The following is a 21,215-nucleotide window of genomic DNA, read 5'->3' on the forward strand; positions in this document are numbered from 1 at the left end:
GACAGCTGTCAAAAACAAACAACTACGAGCTCGGAAATAGTCTCTTATAGGATCCCTGCATAGCAAATTGTTCGGAAGCGGAAAATGTTGGATAGACCTCAAAATCTTCCTATGCAATGGCCAGGCCTACTGCGTCGAGTTAACCGCAGAGATGATTCGTTGAACAAATGTGGATTGAGCTTGAGCAGAGAGAATTTGAAAATGTGAACGTTTGTATAAGATTTTCAAACTCGCAGACGCGCCGCCTATAGGTTTGAATGGAGAATTAGGGCGTTTCATTACTTTTGTTTACAAGTTGAATATCTGTAGCTTTGCACGATGAAGCAAATTCAATGGCAATTTTCAGTGAAGTTCTCCACAGTTCTACAAGATAATCGAAGTGTACAAATATAAGCGATTCTTGGATAAAAGCGATCCCTTATGATTTGGAATATATGTTAATAAAAAAGGCTGTTCAGTCAAAATTACGCCTAACAAAAATTTATGTCAAAAAGTGTAGCGTTACACCAAAACTTTCCGCTGAAAGTATAACAATCAGTTTTATTAAAACACTGTTTGCCAAAATAAAAACAAGCATTTTGGTTATATTGCGAAATCCCATGAAATCCACGTCTACTTTCGGCAAAACAATTAAACTCATTCAGGACAGTCAGCAGTGCCGCAACCGGTTAAAACCGGTTCCGGAAACGTGCCCGAGCCATAATCACATGATGTATACGACGATGTCTGGGCGGTACAGCGTGTCGGACATCGCGTTTATTGGACTCCCTGCTGATAAGACGGACAGGGTGCGCTCTAGACTTGCGTTTAGTTTTGCAAGGCTCCTTCCCTCAGATCATAAATTCGAATAAACACTGGTGCATCAAGATTCAACTGTCTGGCAAAAAAGGGTCTGTTACTTACTGTATCTACAATATTAGTTGCTCCCAACGCTCGGTTCACGTAGAATCGGCGCCATTTTTTGTACTCTGCCTTAATAACGTTGCACTTGCGTTTCCAGTACTTTCCTTCGAGTAAAATTGCCTGTTGTGGGAGGGAAAATTTCGTTTATTTTAAAGAAGCTGATCAAACAATAGATGTATTACCTGAGGCGTATTGTGTACGTCTACGTCTAGTGGAGATGCGAACTGACAGACTAGAGTTCTTCGTTTCATGATAACTGCAACGAAAGGCAAAACAAAAAGATATTTTGAACAAACTATCATAAAGATTTAACAAAATTACACTTTTAAGAAACTCACCAAGCGATAACGCCTCTTCATGCTTTTCTTATACCTACTGCGTCTCATGACGCAAATTTCAGGAATGTCTATTTCCATTATTAAAATCATGAATTTAGTTTGAAATGTTTTTTTGTAAAGTTTTAATTGTCTGCTTCCTATGCAGAACTGTCTACTCCAATCCTTAACCTCTAAACGGTCCTAATGCCAATTCACTCTCCAAATCTTCTATGCCTGTTGATTTTCACTCGCTAATCTGATTTGCCTCCCCAAACAGCAAACTTCACACAACCGAAACCTCCTAAAATCTTCCCCCAAACCACAAAAAAACAAAATGTTCTTGCGCGCCAAACCTCCACCGAGCTCCAACTCTGACCAATTACTGACAGGCACTTGCTCAGGCTCGAAAGATTTGAGATTTGGCCGGTTGGCTACCACCACACACCACACTCTACCTTTCCCGCAACTGTACTTTTCCCGGGCGCGCCCGATTAGACCAAGAGAGTGTCCTATCAGTACTTTGTAAGCGGCAGTGAAGACCCAAACCGCACAGCAATTGTTGATACGGTGATAACAGGGTCTAGCACGAGCGGCTTATTTCTAAAGCAATCTTGAGGGTTTTGTCTGCCTTGTGATGGCTCGGTTTGATTAGGCGAGATTTATGAAGAATAACTTTAATTTATATCAAAAATACATTAGGTAACCCCTTAACTTGTTGTCCAGATTAGGACACTTGAAATCAATCAGTATACTGGACTGAAGGTAAAACACCCCATAAAGCTCTTATCAAAACGAAAAGATTCAATGGATCGTGGCTGGTGGAGTAGCTTCTACAGATTGTCGTTTGATACCAATTTGACGATTGTTTCCTCACTCACTTGATAACAAACTGGAAAATCGCACACAAAAAAAACAAAGATCCACCTTCTTCTCATATGACTAATGCGCTTCACTTACATTGCATGTGCCAGCATCTCCAGATGACGTTGTTGAGCCGGATTTTCTCCTTCCACCGCAGCCGGATGCCCTTGAACGGGTTCCATTTGGGCGATGTCAGCTTTTGTCTGTAATTTGAAAAAAATGTGAAGTAAATAACTGCACGGATCGCGGATAGCGTGAAATTCATAAAATGTGGAAATTTCCGTAACATGCCGTGAAATTCGATTTCCTCAAACCAAATTTTGCATCTACATAGCCTTTTTATGTAAACTTAATTAATTTTCAATGAAAAGACGTGATATAAACTAATAAACACTTAAAGTTATTCATAAAATGAATTATAGGAAAAGAAACATTACAATAAAAGTGGACTTAACTTTTCTTCTAAATTGAAAGCATTAAAAATGTTAACAAGAATCATTTAAATCAGAAAAAAATATTTTCGGATTCAACAATTTATCAAAAACTCTCCCCCTAAAATTAAGCTAGGAAGGCCAATACAAAAATTTGAAAGATATAATAAAAAAATATATTGAAAACATAATTGGAACATTGCCTAACACAGATAGAATTCTTGCAAGTTAATCCGAAATTTTAAAATATTGTTTTCAAAATCGATGAATTTTTTGAACAAAATTGTTTACAATTTTTTGGATTTTGATGCAAATGATTTCAAAATTTACAAAATTGTAAATGATTTTGAGAGAAAATATCGTCAACATAGATTTTAACCGTTAAATACAATTGTTTCAAAAAAAGTAATTTTTCAAGACCAGCGCATTGCTTTACTAAAAAACCAACAATTCCAAACGAAAACTGAGACAATTTAAAATTAAAAAAACTGTTCATTTTATTTGAGGTTCCTTCAAAATTTTCCAGAAAATATCAGGTAGCAAAAATAATTATTATGTAAAAAAAAATCTGGAAAAAAAACATATACAGCCGCTTAATGGTTTATTTTAGATTTTTTTTTCCTTGTTGCTTTTATTTATATTGGTTGCAATTGGCATGCAACTTAGTCAAATTCGTGAGCTATGAACAACTTTAACATAAAAACTCAACCCCTACCTGTCGCATTTTTGGGTAATGCATTATCGGTTTCTTTGGACAATTTTGCAAAAAAGAACAGTTGGAATTAGATTGTAAGTTACAAGTGTTATGTGTTACATTACATTACGGGCTACATTACTTAGGAAAACATACCTATAATTTACCAATTTTAGAATTTTGATAGTAGAGTTCCATACACTTTTCTCTGGAAAATTAGTCATTTTTGAATGAAGATATGTATCTCGATATTTTTCAGCGTTTGTATGCTAGATCTCATCTTCCGAATGCAACCTGGCTTAAAAATAGCCTGTGTTTTTTTGAGATATTTGAATTTTAAAATTGCATCTTTTTAACCTTAAAATGGCTGACACGTTTGACGCTTAAGAATAAATAAATATATATTTTTTTTAAGTGTTTGTTTTTTAGAGACCTCTAAGTGCCCCCAAGAACACTTGTCTCTAAAACTTTGAAATGCTCCGCCGAAAAAACGAATTTTTGAGGGAGTATTCTGATGTTTTTAAAGTTAGATTTTTAAAATCACTCTAATCGTAAACCTCCCTGATGATCAATCAAGGCAAAAGTGGAAGTAACCAAAACTTCGAAACTAAAATTGTTATGAGATTCATTTCCCACATAATTTATTTATTTTTTAACCCAAATTTTGACTCATAAAAACTGTGTAGTTCTAAACATTTTGAACTAAAAACTAGTAATAAAGTGCTCAAAAGGAAGTAAGCAAGCATGTTGTTATGGAAAGTAAAGCAAATTTGATGAAAATCGGTCCAAATCCCAACCTGTCAAAGATAAGAAACATTCCCCTAAAACTTTATTGCACTCAAAACTCATCCAGAAAAATATTTGTCCAGGGCCATGCGTCTCCATTCTTCAATCGAACAATGGAGATGCGTGGCATTTTAGTCAAAAATCGCTTGAAACCAAATGGCAACTTCATAGAAGTCGCCTACATTTAGTCAAACCCGACACACTAAACCCTTCCCCAGTACCAGCATCAATCCATGTAAGTAGTGACGACTACACGAGCGCGACCCAAACCACACGCGACGGCGCACTTCACTCAAACAAGCAAGAGCAAACCTCGCGGCGCCACCTCTCTCTCTCTCTAACGCGCGAGTGAAAAAAAAAACTATTAAATTCGCGTGTGTAGTGGTTGGCGCGATTCTAAAACGGGGGGGCTCGTGCACATTTCGCGGACCCTCCTCCCACCGATACAAACTTGAAAACCGGTGTGCGCTGGTGTACGTTAGAAGTAAATCTGAGCCGCGAGCTGCTGTAAACAACAGTACACAGGCAACCGATGAAAAACGATGATGATGTTGTATTTAATAATAATAGCAACAAGGGAACAATCCAGCAGCGCCGTGCCCCTTTTTTAGCGAGCGAGCGTCGCGGCGCGGCTTTCTATCGGAATTTCACGATCAACGTTACAAGTTGTAGTAGTTGTCGAGGTGAAATGGGTGTGGTGCACGGTGTTAAGGGGGTGTGTATAACCTTCAAACCTGGGGAGCTGTGCGCATTTTGCACTTGCACCGGGGGAAGTTGCATTTGGCGATGCCGTTTTTGCTTGTTGGTATTGGAAGAAAGTTGTAAAACGATGGAATTCGAATTGCAAGTTGTATATTTTTTTAAACTGTTATTACAATAGACAAGAATACTATTGACTTGTTTTGAAAGTTTTTTTTTAAAGCTTGTTGATTCTTAAATCAATCTTTAGTCGACAGCCTGCAAAAATTAACTTTGCTTGTGAGTTTGGGAAACTGTAATTCACTACGAAAATGTATTTGTTTATTTGGCTTAAATTTTGTAGGGGCCTTATCTATGACCATAGAAGCCATTCAATGGCCGGGTTTTGCATTTCCCGGGAAATGGGAAAAATATTTTTGAAATCCCGGGAATTCCCGAGACCCCGGGAAATTTTCGAAACAGTCATATAATCTGTGTTTAAATTATATTGGTTATGTTTTCAAGCTTAGAAGCATATAATTAGCACAAAAATATTAATTAATGGTTTAGTGAATTTTCAAGATTTCGCGGACAGCGTGAAATTCGTGAAATTTGAAGATTTCCGTGAAATTTATTAATTTCTCAAATCATTGCTTAGAAATAACAACATAATTAATATTTCCTCCATGAAAACTTTTTAAGTAAATTTACTAATTTTCAATGAAAAAGCCATTTCAAGAATTGGTAGCAAAACATACATTAACATAAAATTGTTACAACTTTTACTGAGAAGTGAACACTACGAATACTTCAATGATGTTAACAAATGTTAACCGATCAGTCAAAGTAAAAAATATATTCTCGTAACCATCATGTTATCACAAGAATGAATTGATACCAAAAAGTTTTTTTTTTACAAATGTTGGTTTTTGGAAGTTTAAAAATTCACTTTTTTTGTTTGTGCTGTTCTGGTTTTGAATAACAATTTGAAGATTTCGTTACAGATTACATTATTGTTGGTTTGTGTGAGTGAGAAAAAATCCTCAAAAAATAGTTTTACTACTAACATTACTTTACAAAATTCATTATAATCATTTTGGTTGGACAACATTGTTAAGTCTTGCTTTGATATGTAATTCAATAAAATGAAAAAGATAAAATAGAAGCAAATTAGCAAAAACTATTTAGCTATATTAGTCGAATTTTTAAACAAGCATTTCAATAACTGAGAATACGCCCTACATTTTGTTTAAAAATATTTACAGAGCCCATCCATGAAGCAATAGATTTTTTTTAGAAATTAAGATTTTTTTTGTGTTCAAATTTAGTTAAGAATTTTTATTAGTTAGAGTTAATATTCGAAAATCTGTCAATTTTGAACGAATTTTCTTATCGATTTAGTGTCTTGGGCAAAGTTTTAGGTATTGGTGAGAACTATTCAGAAACAAGTTAGTACACGGTAAAAAATGTCGATTTCATAATTAATTTATTTTTACGAAAACTCAACTCAACTTTTTGCCTTCCTCACGTTACTGAGAAAAATGAACTGCTCGAAAAATGACTCAACTTCTCAACTAGACCTTCTAGACCAGTGTTTCTCAACCTTTTTCGTTCCATTCCCCCCTTGGCTAATTTTCATGAACTCCATTCCCCCCTTAAATTTGGACAAATTTCATAATTTAAGATTAAATTGTTATCATAAGACACTTCACAATGTAGTCCAAAATTAATAAAACTTTCATTCAGAGAGATTTTTTCAAATATAGTTAAAATAATCTGGATGTGAAAGAAACGTTTGAAAAGTTTATAAAAAAAAGTAAGATTTGAGCAAACTTAAATTAACTGGTTATATTCATGATTTTGAAAAATATTCCAATTTTAAGCGATAAGTGCAGTTCAGTTATCTTCAACATTTGTATTTTTTTCATAAACCAACTGTTCCTGATTGAATTAATGCAAATGCTTCCTTGAAAAAAATCCGAGTTTCTTTTCGTGTATGAATCTATACATAACTGACAATAATCATAATACTTAAAAAAAAACCCAAGATGAGAGCACTCACAAAAAATGTAAAATCTACTTTTCAAAATGAAATGCAAAAACTTTCAGAATTTCTAAATTCAATTTAATTCTTCAAAGAACAGTTAAATTTTAGGAGAGTATAAAAACAATCTTTTAGAAAAAGAACAAAAACATGAAAAAATGTGTTTACAAACCCATTCTATTTTGTAAAAACAGCTAATGTTTGAAAGGGTATAAAAACCCAAAGGACTTTTATTTTAAAAGTTCTAATATTCTTTCCAATTCGATAGTTTGGTTGAATGTTCTAGACATGGATTATTTTTGCAAGCTCGTTGTTAAAAGGTATTACATTTCTATTGCATCCCCATTCCTCCCCAAGAATGGCCAAATTCCCCCCCAGGGGGGAATTCCTCACCGGTTGAGAAACACTGTCCTAGACCCACCTTCATGTATACCTATCGACTCAGAATCAAATTCTGAGCAAATGTCTGTGTGTGTGGTGGGATGTTGATCATAAAAATTTGCACTGGATTATCTCGGCATTGGCTGAACCGATTTGGACCGTTTTGGTCTCATTCAATCCGTCTTGGGGTCCCGCTATTGAAAAGTATAAAGTTTAGTTAATTACTTCAAAAGTTATGCTAAAAAAACGATTTGAACAAAAGTCCGGAAGATTGTAAAAAGAGTGGTTTTTGTAAGAAACCCCATCGTGCTATACATTTTTAGAAAGGTATTTAAAAAACCTTTCCAATGCGTCCAAGACATTGAAGATCTGACAATCCTATCAAAAGTTATAAGCTCATAAGTGTTATTTACGCGCTTTTTGGAGGCCGGATCTCAGATATTTTGATGAAAACGTTGTCCGGATCTCTCATGCGACCTATCGTTGGATAGGTATTCAAAAGAGCTTTCCAAAACATTGAAGATCTGACAACCCTATCGAAAGTTATAAGCACTTAAATGTTATTTACGCACTTTTTGGATTTTTGATGAAAAACGAAATGAAACTATTGGCACTACGCCCCCCGGGGCATGGCCTTCCTCTAACGTGGGATTTCTGCTCCAGCGCCTCTGACGAGACAGGAGAAACCGGGACCGACGTTTTACTTCATCATCCGATAGAAGCTCAGTGGATAAGGCGGGAATCGAACCCGCGTCTCATAGCATCATCGGGATCGGCAGCCGAAGCCGCTACCCCTGCGCCACGAGACCCATTTTTGATTAGCACCCTTTAAATGTGAGGAAGGCGCCAACCACTAAGGGTGGATTAAGTAACGTTTTTTTCATATGTTTTAGGGGAGAACAACACTGAAAAAAAATCATGGTAATATGACATCTGGGAAGGGCTACATTTTTTATGTCAGAAAAAGGTGTAATTTTACCTCTGGAAATGTGTAATTTTACCTCTTTTCTGATGTAATGTCACTTTTACAGTCAAATATGAGGTAAAATTACATCATTAAAGAGGTTATATTCAAGCTTCTAAAACAACAGCTTCCAAATTTACATTATTTTTTACTGTGAACCCGCAACTTCTGAGCCATAGAGATTTATGGAATTTTATTAAATTCGTGTTCCTGAGTCAATTTCACATTAGAAACATGCAAAAAATCTTTGAATCAGATTAATTTCCAAGGGCACTAGACATCACCAGAAGAATGCAGCTGCTTCATTTGTTCACATATTATTTTTAAAAGAATTTAAATAGATGGAAACAAGCATTTCTATGCATGTCTCTAATTTAAAATTGACAGGAATACGAATTTAATAAAATTATCATAGGAAAATCTGTTTGTCCAATCGTTACACTACTATGAATAACTGTCTTGAACTATTTCTCCATTTTATTTTAATATATTTAAATACAAAACAAAGGTTATTTCCAGTTACTGACCGTTTATCATCAAATCATTACGTCCAGGAAATCAACCAACCAAACTGTTCGCACTTTGCCATTTGGAACTGCGACTCAAATCTTGATAAGTGCGGGCACTTTCTGCCTCTCCCCGTGTTGCGATGGGAAAATTGTGGCGTTCGACACATTGCATCGCAATAACCACCCGCAATCGGGGAGGCTTAGTTGAGTTGTTTACTTCTCGCGCGATGGCAAGTTGTTCGATCTAATAACAAGCCCTTGCCGCCGATGATGCGGGAGAGACCGGCCAGCTAGCACCAACCAGCGCTGCGAGGGTGAGCGAATATTAATAACAAATTTATTTGTTTTGATAGGGCGAGTCCGAAGCTCGAGCAGTGCGGAGCAGCGGGCGCGAAATCTATATTTGTATGCTAATAAATGCGCTTGCACCTTAAACTTGAGTGGCGGAGGGGGAGAATGCGGATCATAATTATTAAAGCAATTTTATTGGAAACATCAGCTTTGAAATTTATTTTGCATCTCCGTTGAGAATATACTTTACCTGCCTGCCCCATACTGCGTTTTGAAATGTTCAACTTTTCAGAACGTAGTCAAGCGCAAAAAGACGGTGAAAGCAGGTTATAAATCAACTGAACCAAATTTAAATTTGAAGAAGTGCTTTTTTCAACACGCTGATTTCGTAACGTTTTTTCGACGCTTTGATTAGCAATAACAGTAGCGTCCCTGGCTTCAACCGGGTGATAAGACTCGATTGTCCGGCGCTAACGGTCTGACACATCCTTTCCATTTTCCACAGTCGTGTACCCCGCCCCTCAAATGGTTGAGGTGATGTAATTACACGCACTGGCCGAGTGACTGCAGACCGGTGTGATCCGGACCATTTTTGCGATTTACTTATGGCTTGTTTTGATATTCAAAATGGTAGATTTATGACTTGCACAAACCCATCACGGAGTTTCCTTCTGACGAGGAAGTTTGTGAACATTTCGAATCCATCATCGCCTTATCACCATTACCAAATCGTCGTCGTCGTCGTCGTCCGTTAAACCGTTTGTTGCTATTGCCATCCCACTCTGACATTGGCCACGGGCACTCCGATTCCGACGGTGACCCAAAAGGTTATCACCGGCGACTGACACGTTGTGGTTTCTTTAAACAATCGCTTATCGACGCCGGCAGTAACACACTTGAGCCACTTTGTTCGGTTTATTTTCAACGTGTAAATTGAGTTTGTTTATGTATAATCGGACCGGGTAGACGCGCGAGGGATTATCAAGCGCGAATCGGATTTCCAAACGGAGATTACAGCGACAATTCTTTGTCCTGCCACCATGTGCTCGGATTTCGCGCAGAATGTTTACAGACAGTTATCGTCGCTGGTGCTATTAGCTGAGCTGCGGTGTAATCTTGATTGGGAGTGGAAAGGTACAGATCCGATTAGGACTTGGACTTGTTAACTCAACACGTTTTTTTAGCTAAATAAAACGAATCGTTTCTCTTCTTGGAACATTATAAATCAAGTGTATTGAACTCAACCTTGAGCGATATCACAAATTGTACATTATCACTTAATGATGACAGTACCAAATCAGCTTTTATTGGACTGCTGATTCAACCTAAAGTTTTGGACTTTGGTGTTCATATTAGGGTGGCCAATATCCCAATATAAAGTAAGAGAAAATGTACATGGAACTTGTCATTCAACAATGTCTGATTCCTAATTTACTGATCTCAATCTATAACGACAAGGAAAACAATTGGTCGGTGGTCACCCTGTGTAATGAGTAAAGCCCCAAACTAATAAAAACGATCGAAACGGATCATAAAGCGCTGATAAGATTGTCACCCCAAGCCCAGCGCGGCTTCGTTCCTGGGTATGGTGTTTTGCCTTATACCACACTAATGACTGTCATCCAGAGCGCACTTAGTGTGAGTGTGAGTGGCTTATCAGTTGAACGGTAAACAGTTGGGATTTTCTCAACGATTTCCGGGCTTTGCGAAGGGCCTTCGTAGGAGTAGAAAATTGACCACTTTATTTGAATTCAGTTTTTGGGATACACATCGAAAACCAAACCAAACATTTAAAATATGGTGGTCAACGCAGAAAAATGCATCTTAATTTTTTTCAATGGATTGGACTCGTACCTCCATTAAATTTTGAACCTGTTTGAAAAATATTTTCCCCGGCTTTTTTTTTTAGCTAATTTTGAATACATTGTTTAAATTTTTGCATTTTCAATCGAATGGGGCACCTTTAATCTCCTTACAAATTTTGAATTTTGGTACCACAGATCAGGAAAGGGCGTTATATTTTTTACATTCATTGATATCTTGCAAAAATGACCAACTTTCCCCGAATTCCGGAAATTGAATTACTTGTTTTTTTTTTGGTTCAAACCAAATTCAAACTGTGACCAAAAAACCCACTTTGTGTCATTGGTTCACCCATACAAGTTTCCATCAGAGTATGGAACTTGGTATGGTTGTATGGAAAAAAATAAAGTTGTCCAAATTTAGTAAGCACAGCAACTTTTTAAGTTCCTTTTTGGGGTCTTAAACAACTCCCTTTTCTATCCCAAACTTTAAGAAATCGTTAAAAATCCAGTTTTTGACCGATTCCGGTTCTGTTGGTCACAAATGAAAGCTCCATGAAGTTTGATACGTCGGATAATACACAGCAAAAAAAGTAGTAATCTAGTTGCGTGTAAAAGGCCTCGGTGTAAAATAATTTGTGCATTATTTTATGAAATTCTATGTAATATTACACCCTGAAATATGTAGCCCATCAGTATGGGAAACCTACATGATCGAAATGTCAAGCTCATATATGCGTTTATCCTTTCCGATTTTCATCGGACTGATGGCCGAATGGGCTAAGGCGCCAGCCCTTACTGTTGGTGCTGGGTTTGAATCCCGTTGGTTGCAACATTTTTTTTTTGTGTTTGCAAAAAATGTACATGCAGTGTGTAATATTAAGTGTTTATTTTGACGAAGGTGATGTGCATGCTTTTGCTTGCGATTTTACAATCGGATTTTTTGCTGTGTAGGGTTTCTCTCATATTACGGAAGTATCCCCAAGGGGCCACCAGGAACCAGTCCCAGAATGGAAAAAAAATGGATCAGCGAACAACGGCATGCCCCTAGATTGACATATCTTTCAATTCCATGAAGTTTGATATGTCGGATGATAGGGTTTATCTCGTATTCCGTGAGTGTCCCCAAGGGGCCACCAGGAACCATTTCCAAAATGACCAGAATGGGTCAGCGAACAACGGCATGACCGTAGATTGACATATATTTCAATTTCATGAAGTTTGTTATGTCGGATGATAGGGTTTATCTCATATTCCAAGAGTGTCCCCAAGGGACCACCGGTAACCGGTTCCAGATTGGTCAGGATGGCTCAACGAACAACGACATTACCAAAGATGGATATATCTTCAACAAAAAATTCAATTGGCCGTTCATCGGGTACCCGGGAACCAGTACCAGGTTACCTGGAAGTGGCTACTAACTAAGTTTTATCTATCAATTTCAACTATCATGAGAGTATTGGTATCACATAAACGTGAAAAACGGTAAAGCATAAAGCAACGGTTTAAATTTGCCGGAAATGCAGGTCGTCAAAGTTGTGGTCTCAAAAAAGTACTTTTTGGGTTGTAGCCGTTTCTCGGTGGCCACAGTGACCAAGTCCGGCTTTCTAGGCCGTTTTCGGAAAGAGGACGTCCTAAGCTTTTATTTTTGCCAAAAGAACTGGAATCGGTCAAAAACTGGATTTTTGACAATTTTTTAAAGTTTGGGGTCGAATAGGACCCCAATACCTTTAAAGTAACTTTTTTTATGGACACTCCCCTAGGGGTCGCCCGAGGTTTATTTGTTTTGTGAAATGTGTATTTATACTATAAATTTAATGTTATGGCAAATTTAATTTTCAGAAAGGCCGAAAGAGACCCCAATACCGTAGGAAGGTTAGAGAAGACGTTTTTGCGTGAAAAGATTTGTTTTCGCCAACTTCAACGATAAAAAGCGGTACTTAACCCTTTTTTAATTAAATATACTTTATTGAATCTTTCTTATAATAATTACATTTGGTTTACATAATAAGTAGGCTTAGTGATTTTTCACGCTCAAAAATTGCAAATTTCACGGGGACCTCAATTTCAAAACACCGAATTTCACGCAAATTTCGCGCAACGTGAAAAAAGTTAAAATAACTCTAAAAATCTTATGTTTAAATCACGAAAACTACTTTTTTTTACGTAATTATATGTTATTCTTCGATAAACTAAAAAATCTACACTAAATTTGACCGTGACAAAAAAATCCTCCAAATTTTCAAAAAAGTTTCAACCTGTTTTATGGATGAGCTCAATATATTTTTTGAGACAAAATGTAGGGCATGCGTATGCTCATTTACAGAACTGCTTCACTGCTAATTTTTTTTCGCAATTTGCGCATTTGCTTCTGTTTTATCATTTTACATTTTATTAAATTTCATATCAAAGCAAGATTTAACAATCTTGTCCAGCCAAAAAAAGTAAAATAGGGGAAATCTACCCTTTCCAATCAAACACCTTTTTTGTTATTTTCTTTATTGGAGGTGGACAAAAGCCCCCTTGAGCTGTGTCTGGTTATCGATAAAAGACACTTTCTCAAAAAGGCACAAAGCCACCTCATCTTATCGCATCAACAAGTACACAAAACTCAAATGATACAAGACGGGGTCACTCTTAAAACTAACTCAATAAATTAAAAAAATATCACAGTTCTAAAATCTACGTGTGTATCGTCAGGTTAGGGATGGGATTTCAGGTGATTAAGGAATCGTTTTTTGATTGTGTCACGGGAGATGTCAAAGTCAAACAGATCTGAGCACAAGTTAAAAACACGACACATACTTGAAACCGGTTCGTTCTGCCCATAGTTTGTGAGAGCCCTGTGGACAGTCAAGAACGAGTGATTGCGGAGTACGCGAGGGCGAGTGTTTATGTTTACCAGTTGCAAAACGGCAGGACAATCGATGGACGATCGAAGGAGATCTGCAACGAAGGTCGCCTTGGAAACGTCACGCCTTACTGTAAGAAGTTCGAGATTAAGCATTTTACAGCGATCTGCGTAACTCGGTGGATTGGCGGGATCAGGCCAGATAATGTGACGTTGCGCGTACTTAACGAACTTCCGCTGGACCGACTCCACGCTTTGAATTGCGTTCTGGTAGAAGGGAGCCCAAACAATACAACAGTACTCTAAAGTAGAGCGGACCAACGAACAATAAAGAGCTTTGAGACAGCCTAAATCCCGGAAGTTTTTAGCTATCCTAAAGATGAAGCCAAGAGTTTTGGAAGCCTTGGAGACTGTATACGTAATGTGGTCAGCAAACGTCATTTTGTTATCCAGCATCACACCTAAATCTTTCACACAGGAGGTCCTAGGTATGGTGGTGTTTGAAAGTGTGTAGTGGAAAGACATTGTGTTGCGCTTGCGTGTGAAAGAGATAACCGAGCACTTGGAAGCGTTCAGAACCATCCTGTTTTCGGAGCACCAGTTGGCGAACAGGTCGAGCGGCTCCTGAAGAAACTGGCAGTCGGTATCATTCTCGACAACGGTGAACAGTTTGATATCATCCGCATACGACAGTTTGTGACAGCCTAAAAGATGATGCACGTCGTTCATGTAGAGGAGGAAGATCAGAGGGCCCAGATGGCTTCCTTGCGGAATGCCTGAAAAAACAGAGAAAGCAGCGGAAATCACGTCACCGATTTTAACGCTCATTTCACGGCCAGTGAGATCGAGCATGGGCCCGCCGAAACCTAGGCGTTCCAGTTTCGCAACAGCAATGCGGTGATTCAGCTTGTCGAAAGCCGCTGATAGGTCCGTATAGATGGCATCGATCTGCTTCCGTTGCTGCATGGTTCGAAGAATGAAGGACGAGTAGGAGACCAAGTTAGAGTTGGTGGAACGTTTCGCCATGAAGCCGTGCTGTTTCAGGGCGACATAGTCACAGCAGTTGAACTTAATGAACCTACCTTCGTCATATGGAGAGTTTGATGCTCGATTAAGCTCCAAAAATACTATTTGGGCTATAAACTTACCAGCAACAGCACCGCCTCGGGTAAGCACGCAAATGTATGCCACTTACTGGCCAAAAAGATCACATTTAATGCACTTTTGATCATAATTTGTATTTTGCGAGACCACTTCTCATCATTTTGTTGGCACACACAGTGACACACACGAAAATCCCTCAAACGTTTAATGAATATCGCCAAAATTAACTTTTCACTTTCGCTTACTTTTTCACGGCGCTTAAGATATGAAATTGCTTCCAACTACCGGCAACATGTTCTTTTGATCATTAGTAAGGCACTCACTTGAAGAATAATCCCGAAAAATGTAATAAATTAGCAAGCGCCATCAAAAAAACAAACGCGCCAAGTCGTTTGACGTTTCAATTTTCACTTTGCATTCCAATCGAAGGCTGAAGAAAACCGAGCGAAAGACGAAGGCAAAAAAGAACAAAGGCTGGCCGTCAACACCACCAGCAGCACAGCCAGCGATGCCAGGAAACTTTCCCTATAAATGCCACTTTTCGTGAGTGTTCGTTTGAACTGTCAGCGCAAATGGCAACACTCGACAGAGTGTTGGAAGAAAAAAGAACTAAGCCGATATTAGAAAAATGGGCGTGGCCCAATGCATTCGCCTCGATTAGAATACCATTGGGAATTTTTTTTTGTTAAATGCTTGGTAAAGAAATAGAATAACTTTTAGTGAAAGTGAAAATAAACAGAAATGTTCACAAAAACTTGCTCTACTCGTTGGTGTACTTGGTTTTAGTAAAATTCAAGGGAGACTCTAGATTATCCAGCATCATTCAAACACGACCGCTTATTAGGATTAAAATGGGTAGATTTCCCCTAATTTGAATTTTCGGCGACATTTACTGTCGTTCTACGCATAATTGTCCCATGTTCAAAAAAGGGCAACTGAGAAAAACGCGATTGAAATTTTTCGATCGATTTCTGTGTTTCTACGCATAATTGTCCTGTGGGTCCCTATTCGCCCTGTATGTCCCTAATCATCCCGGTTAACATTTTATCACCCTTATTTGTAATCCTCTTACAGCTAAACAGGTACACAAGATGAAATGCTTTTTAAAACTCATGATTTCGTGATAAAAAATACTTGGTGGGACATTTATGCGTAGAAGTTCAACGATGGGACAAACAGAGTTGGTGTTGTTATCAAAGATTTTCTGAACAAAGTATTAGATTTTATGTGTTTTTTTTTCTGAAAATATACGTAAAATTAAGCTTAAAAATGATAAAAAGTCAGAATCGTCCAAAAATGACATGGGACAATTATAAAACTAATTTTAAAATCAAAAGGCAAAAATAATGTAATCTGTAACAAATTCAACATTATTATTGAAAATGAGAACAGAAAACATAAAAAGTAGTATTTTTTTAACTTTAACGGGAATCATCCACCCAAATAAGCAAATATCGTTAGGACTCAGAAAAAATCTGAAACATTTTTAAAAGTTTTAAAGAAATACTCTTCATTTTTATTTATTTTATTTTTTTTCTGTTTCAAATAACATAGCAGCAAAATTTTTATTGCAGCGAGCGAAGATATTACTAAATTAAGTTAGTTTCTAAAAGGAACTGAACAATTTTTCGAATGGTACATATCATGCTTTTCAATTGAAAACTAATAAAATTTATTTAAACAGTCTTTATGGATGATATATTTATTATGTTGTTATTTAACATTCCAACGCCCAAGGCTCCAAAAAAGTTGGAACGGTAACTTCAACTCAATGGTTCTCGGGCATAACTCAACCAATCAAGATGATTCTTCTTTCCAGTGATTTGTTAGGATGTCTAGATGATTCTAGACCTTTGCAGAACTTAATTTGATCAAATCTGTAATTTTTGCGATCAAAAACATCGTTCCAACTTTTTTTTTCGCGTGTAAAAAAAATTCGCCGAAAATTCCGCGGAGGCAGTCGTTTAAAAAAAGTTGGAACGATGTTTTTGGTCGCAGAAATTACAGATTTGTTCAAATCAAGTTCTGCAAAATTTTACTATCATCTAGACATTCTTACAAATCACTGGGAACAAGAATCGTCCCGATTGGTTGAGTTATGCCCGAGAACGGGCGTGTTGAAGTTACCGTTCCAACTTTTTTGGGAGGCTTGGGCGTCCGTGTAAGTTGGACATGCGTTGGGCGTTCCAGTGTTAAAAAATGATTTGAGGAAATTGATAAATTTCACGAATTTCTCGCCGTCAACGAAATCGTCAAAAATCACTAACCCTGTATTAGTAATTGAACCAGCGTATTCATTTGCTTAATCCTACAGTAATTCATAAGATTATTTTCATTCCTATTTGAGTCTGATAAATTATTTTAAGAAATATCGTTACAAATCTCCACAAATATAAAATTACACGGGATTTCGCGGAAAAAGCCAAATTTCGCGGATTTCACGCCGTCCGCGAAATCGTGAAATTTCACTAACCCTAATAATAAGTGGTCAGCTGTGACTCTTCAGCTTTAGTTTGCTTTTCGTGATTTAAACACTGTTTATTTTTATAACTTTAAAAGTATATGGGTCATTCCAGGTCAACTGAGTACACTTTTGGACCGATTTGGACCAAACTTGAAGAGAACGTTCATCTATTCATAGTTAACAGAAATCCCATGTTTGGTGCTCTTTTTTGACGATTTTCAAAAAAACTTTTTATTCTTTTAATCATAACTTTGCAAATACTTAAGCAAAAGACTTTCTACAGGTTGCATTTTATTAAAAAATGTCTAAGGAATTTGATAAAAATAAAATTTTAACCCTTAAATGCCCACTCATATTATATTTTAACGTTTTAAGCATTAAAATTCAGTTTTGACCAATTCCATATATTTTTATTTGTTTTATTTCATCACCATCGTATTCCCCGTACAATTTTACATAGTAATCAATATAGACCTCAAACTAAAATGAACTATTGGCAAGATACAGCGATTTTACTGAAAAGAGTTTGATTTTACGCAGCACTCGGAAGTACATGGTGTACTTTTCAACAAAAAGGGATGAATCTCGCATAGTTCGGTTTTTATATGTGAGAAACTTTTTTTTTTTTTTTTTTTTCACGAACTTATTTTTATTAGGTCCTTTTAGGTGCTGGGACCAAGTTAGGACCGGGAATCTACATTTTGAAGTTAAATCTAAAAATCATTAAACATCAAACAAAATAACTGTGGACAACGCCGAGTTCACTGCGAGGTTCTTGGCGACTTCCTTGACGAAAGGTATCAACGGCTCGAGAAGCAATCTGGTTGGTTCACTCAAAACCGTCAGAACCATTTCCAAAATTTTGGAAAACGGTATTCGGTGGTCTTCAGGCTGCCCATTCTGCCTCGAAACAGCAGGCCCCGGCTTGGTGGTTGAAACTGGAGGAAACATACGGTTGAATGCTGCCGCTCCCGGTTGTGGCAGACGAGTTTCTGTTGGTGGATTTCCGGTTTTCGCACTCTGTGTTTTGCTGGATTTCTTCTTGATTTTCTTTTTTCGCTTTGGGCCTCCTCCTGGTGTAGAATAGACGAGTTCTTCTTCGGTGGCTTCCTCCTCCGATTGTGGGTCTTCTTCCGCAAGGACGGCGTAGTGGTTCTCGACTTTGCTGGTCTTCACGATCTCTGCAAAAGACCGCTTGGATCGCTTACTTATCTCCTGCTTCAACTTGTCCGACCGCTCCTGGTACTTCGGACAGCACCGAGTTTCGTGCACTGCTCCTGCACAAATCAAGCACTTAGTTGGCACTGCTTTGCACTGGTCAGTCTGGTGATTTTCTCCGCACTTGCCGCAAATCATCTTGTTGTTGCAAAAAGCCTTGGTGTGTCCCAGCTTTTGACAGTTGCTGCAGCTCATAACTTTCGGGTAGTACAAGCGAACTGGCAGGCGGAGCACGTTGCCGATTTCCAGATAGTCAGGCAGTGCTGTTCCAGCAAAAGTTACTCGGTACGAGTTCGTTGGAACAAACTTCTTGTTCTCCCCATCGCCATCAGAACTGCCCATCTGCCTCACCTCAATGACTTGGACCGTTGGATGGTTCTTTCTTTTGAAGAGGCCAACTCCCTTCAACACTTGTTGCACCGTAAGATGTTCTTCACTGACCACACCGTCGATCTCCACCGAACGCGCTGGGATCCAAACTCGGTAATCGACGCAGAATTTCGGGTCACAAACAATTCCGTTCGCCTCCTTCGCGTTGTCGAGAGCAACTCGTAGCTTGTTCCGGTGGAGCTTCGTCACTTCTGTCACGCCCGAGTAGTTCTTTTCCAAGTCCGCCGCAATCTGCATCACGTTCAGGGGCATGGACTTTGGCCGGAAGAAAACGACCCACTGTCCTCCTGGATGGTCATGGTACTTGCGAACGCGCGGGGTTGGTTGACCCGGTTCCGAAGACTTCTCCACCTTCTTGTCCGTTGCCGGCTGCTTCTCCGCCTGAAACCCGTCCGGTTTCTCCCACACACTCTCCTTGGTAACGCTGTTCCAGTAAAACAACTTCCCCTCCTTGGTCCTTTGTTCCGTCCACTCACTTTCCGCCTTCGCGGCCGCCACCATGGCCGTCGGCGAAGGAAAACAAATCACCGTCAGAAAACGCGCGCAAAATGCGATAACTAGCTTCAGAGACGACCGCTCGCGGCTAGAGCTGACGACTGAATGTATGTGAGAAACTTATTTCGGATTTGAATTCATAGGACAGAGTGCAGCGCAAAATCAAACTTTTCCAGTAAAATCGCTGTATCTCGCCAATAGTACATTTAAGTTAGAGGTCTATATTGATTATTATGTAACATTGTCCGGGGAACAAGATGGTGATAAAATAAAACAAATAAAAATATAAGGAATTGGTCAAAATGTAATTTTAATACTTAAAACGTTAAAATATAATATTTGGGTTAAAATTTCATTTTCATCGAATTTCTTGGACAATATTCTATAAAATACAACTTGTAGAATGTCTTTTGCTCAAATAGTTGCAAAGATATGATTGAAAGAAAAAAAAGTTTTTTAGAAAATCGTCAAAAAGAGGATGATGCCAAAAATAGAGAGATGGTCCAATCGGCACCAAACTTGAGATTTCTGTTAACTATCAATAGATGAACGTTCCCTCCAAGTTTGGTCCAAATCGGTGAAGGTCGAGTCCAAAACTGTACTCAGTTGACCTGGAATGACCCATATGATTTATCATTTTTGTAACACTAGGTACAATGAGGAAAAAAATGTTCAGAAAACATAACCTAACCTAAAACCACGGACGAATGGACATGACACGGGACTTCAAAAAGTGAAACAGGTTTTCTTTTACTTCTTTTTGACGAAAACCTGCGCAAGCGAGATCGCTTATGTCAAAATCTTCGCGCCACGTGGTCTTAAACGTAAACAAAGCCAGCTGATGATGCAAACTCATGGGCACTTTTTGAAATGGTCGTATGATTTTATATTAAAAATACAATTTCTATCAATTTTCCGGCAATTCTAGTAACCATGAAAAATTACATAGACTCATAAAGACAAACTTAATGCCATAAAACTGATTCTAGTACAATACTAATGCTAAATGTGTTGATTAATTATTGCATAAGACATTTTGAGAAATCATGCGTAATCGCGCAATACTACTTCGACAACTTGAGTGTAGTTGGCGCAAGTGATAGTTTGCTTCAGACATTTGAAGAAAATTAATTGTTCCTGGTGTCATGTCCGTTCGTCCGTTCTAAAACTAACTTAAACTTACCAAAAACTAAACTAACCCTTGAATCAAGGGGATCAGATACAGCACATTTCGTGCTTTCCATTTCATTAGGGCACAAAACTTTTGTAAACAAGAGTGTATCCCTCTCACACCTTATGCAAACTGTCATTTGAGTGGAAGGGATACACTATTGTTTACAAAAGTTTTGTGTCCTTTTCAAATGTTTGGCTCCATTTATCCCAGAATTTCAAACATTTGTCTTGAATCTTCTGATCCAACATTTTTATTTCTGCTAATTCATGAACCTCACTTGATCTTGTCCAGCCAGGAACATTCAAAACCATTTTGAATACCTTGTTTTGGACACGCTGGAGCTTCAAAATATGAGTTTTTGCGCAACATACCGGTACTTAACCCTTAACCGATTTCGCTCAAAATTTTGACAGTTACTTATTATTGCTTGAGAAATCGAATCAAGGGGTATCCCTGAGGTCGTTTTTTTTATTGTCACCAAGGTCGGCAAAACTAAGGCTGGTACAAATATATTAGAAAGTGTTTGACTGTTCAAAAATCTTACCAAGAGAAAATATAGTGAAATGAATTCGAATGAAAAAAGAACGGCATTAGCTTTGAAAATAATTTGAGATTCATTTTTGAGAATTTCCAAAAATTTCAACGCAATTAATAACGATGGTAATATTACATCTGGAAATGGATTTTTTTTTTTTGAGAATTATTACTCAGAAAAATAGTAATATTCAACCAAAAAAAAATCCAATTTATTTTTACTGTGTATGAAAAGCTTTGAATGTAACAAAGTGGCTATCTCAACACAATTTAACCACGAAGTGACGTTGTTTCATTTAAATTATGGAATCTTTCACGGACGAA

At 37.8% G+C, this 21,215-nt stretch overlaps 1 protein-coding gene across 2 annotated transcripts in view; it reads right to left on the minus strand.

Moving 5' to 3' along the window:
* LOC120424351 (uncharacterized) overlaps positions 1-21,215 on the minus strand; it is a 61,740-nt gene that overhangs the window by 33,960 nt on the left and 6,565 nt on the right. Inside the window, exons 3-5 of one of the 2 annotated variants that reach the window (XM_039588444.2) lie at positions 2,178-2,284; positions 1,086-1,159; positions 904-1,023 (exon numbers count right to left, since the gene is read on the minus strand). In XM_039588444.2, coding sequence (XP_039444378.1) covers positions 904-1,023; positions 1,086-1,159; positions 2,178-2,284 — 301 coding nt within the window. Of the gene's footprint in view, positions 1-903; positions 1,024-1,085; positions 1,160-1,241; positions 1,544-2,177; positions 2,285-21,215 lie in introns of those variants that run through there. The other variant, XM_039588445.2, reaches the window with a different exon arrangement.

This window comes from Culex pipiens, chromosome 2, assembly GCF_016801865.2.
Source record: "Culex pipiens pallens isolate TS chromosome 2, TS_CPP_V2, whole genome shotgun sequence".
Lineage (NCBI taxonomy): Eukaryota > Metazoa > Arthropoda > Insecta > Diptera > Culicidae > Culex > Culex pipiens.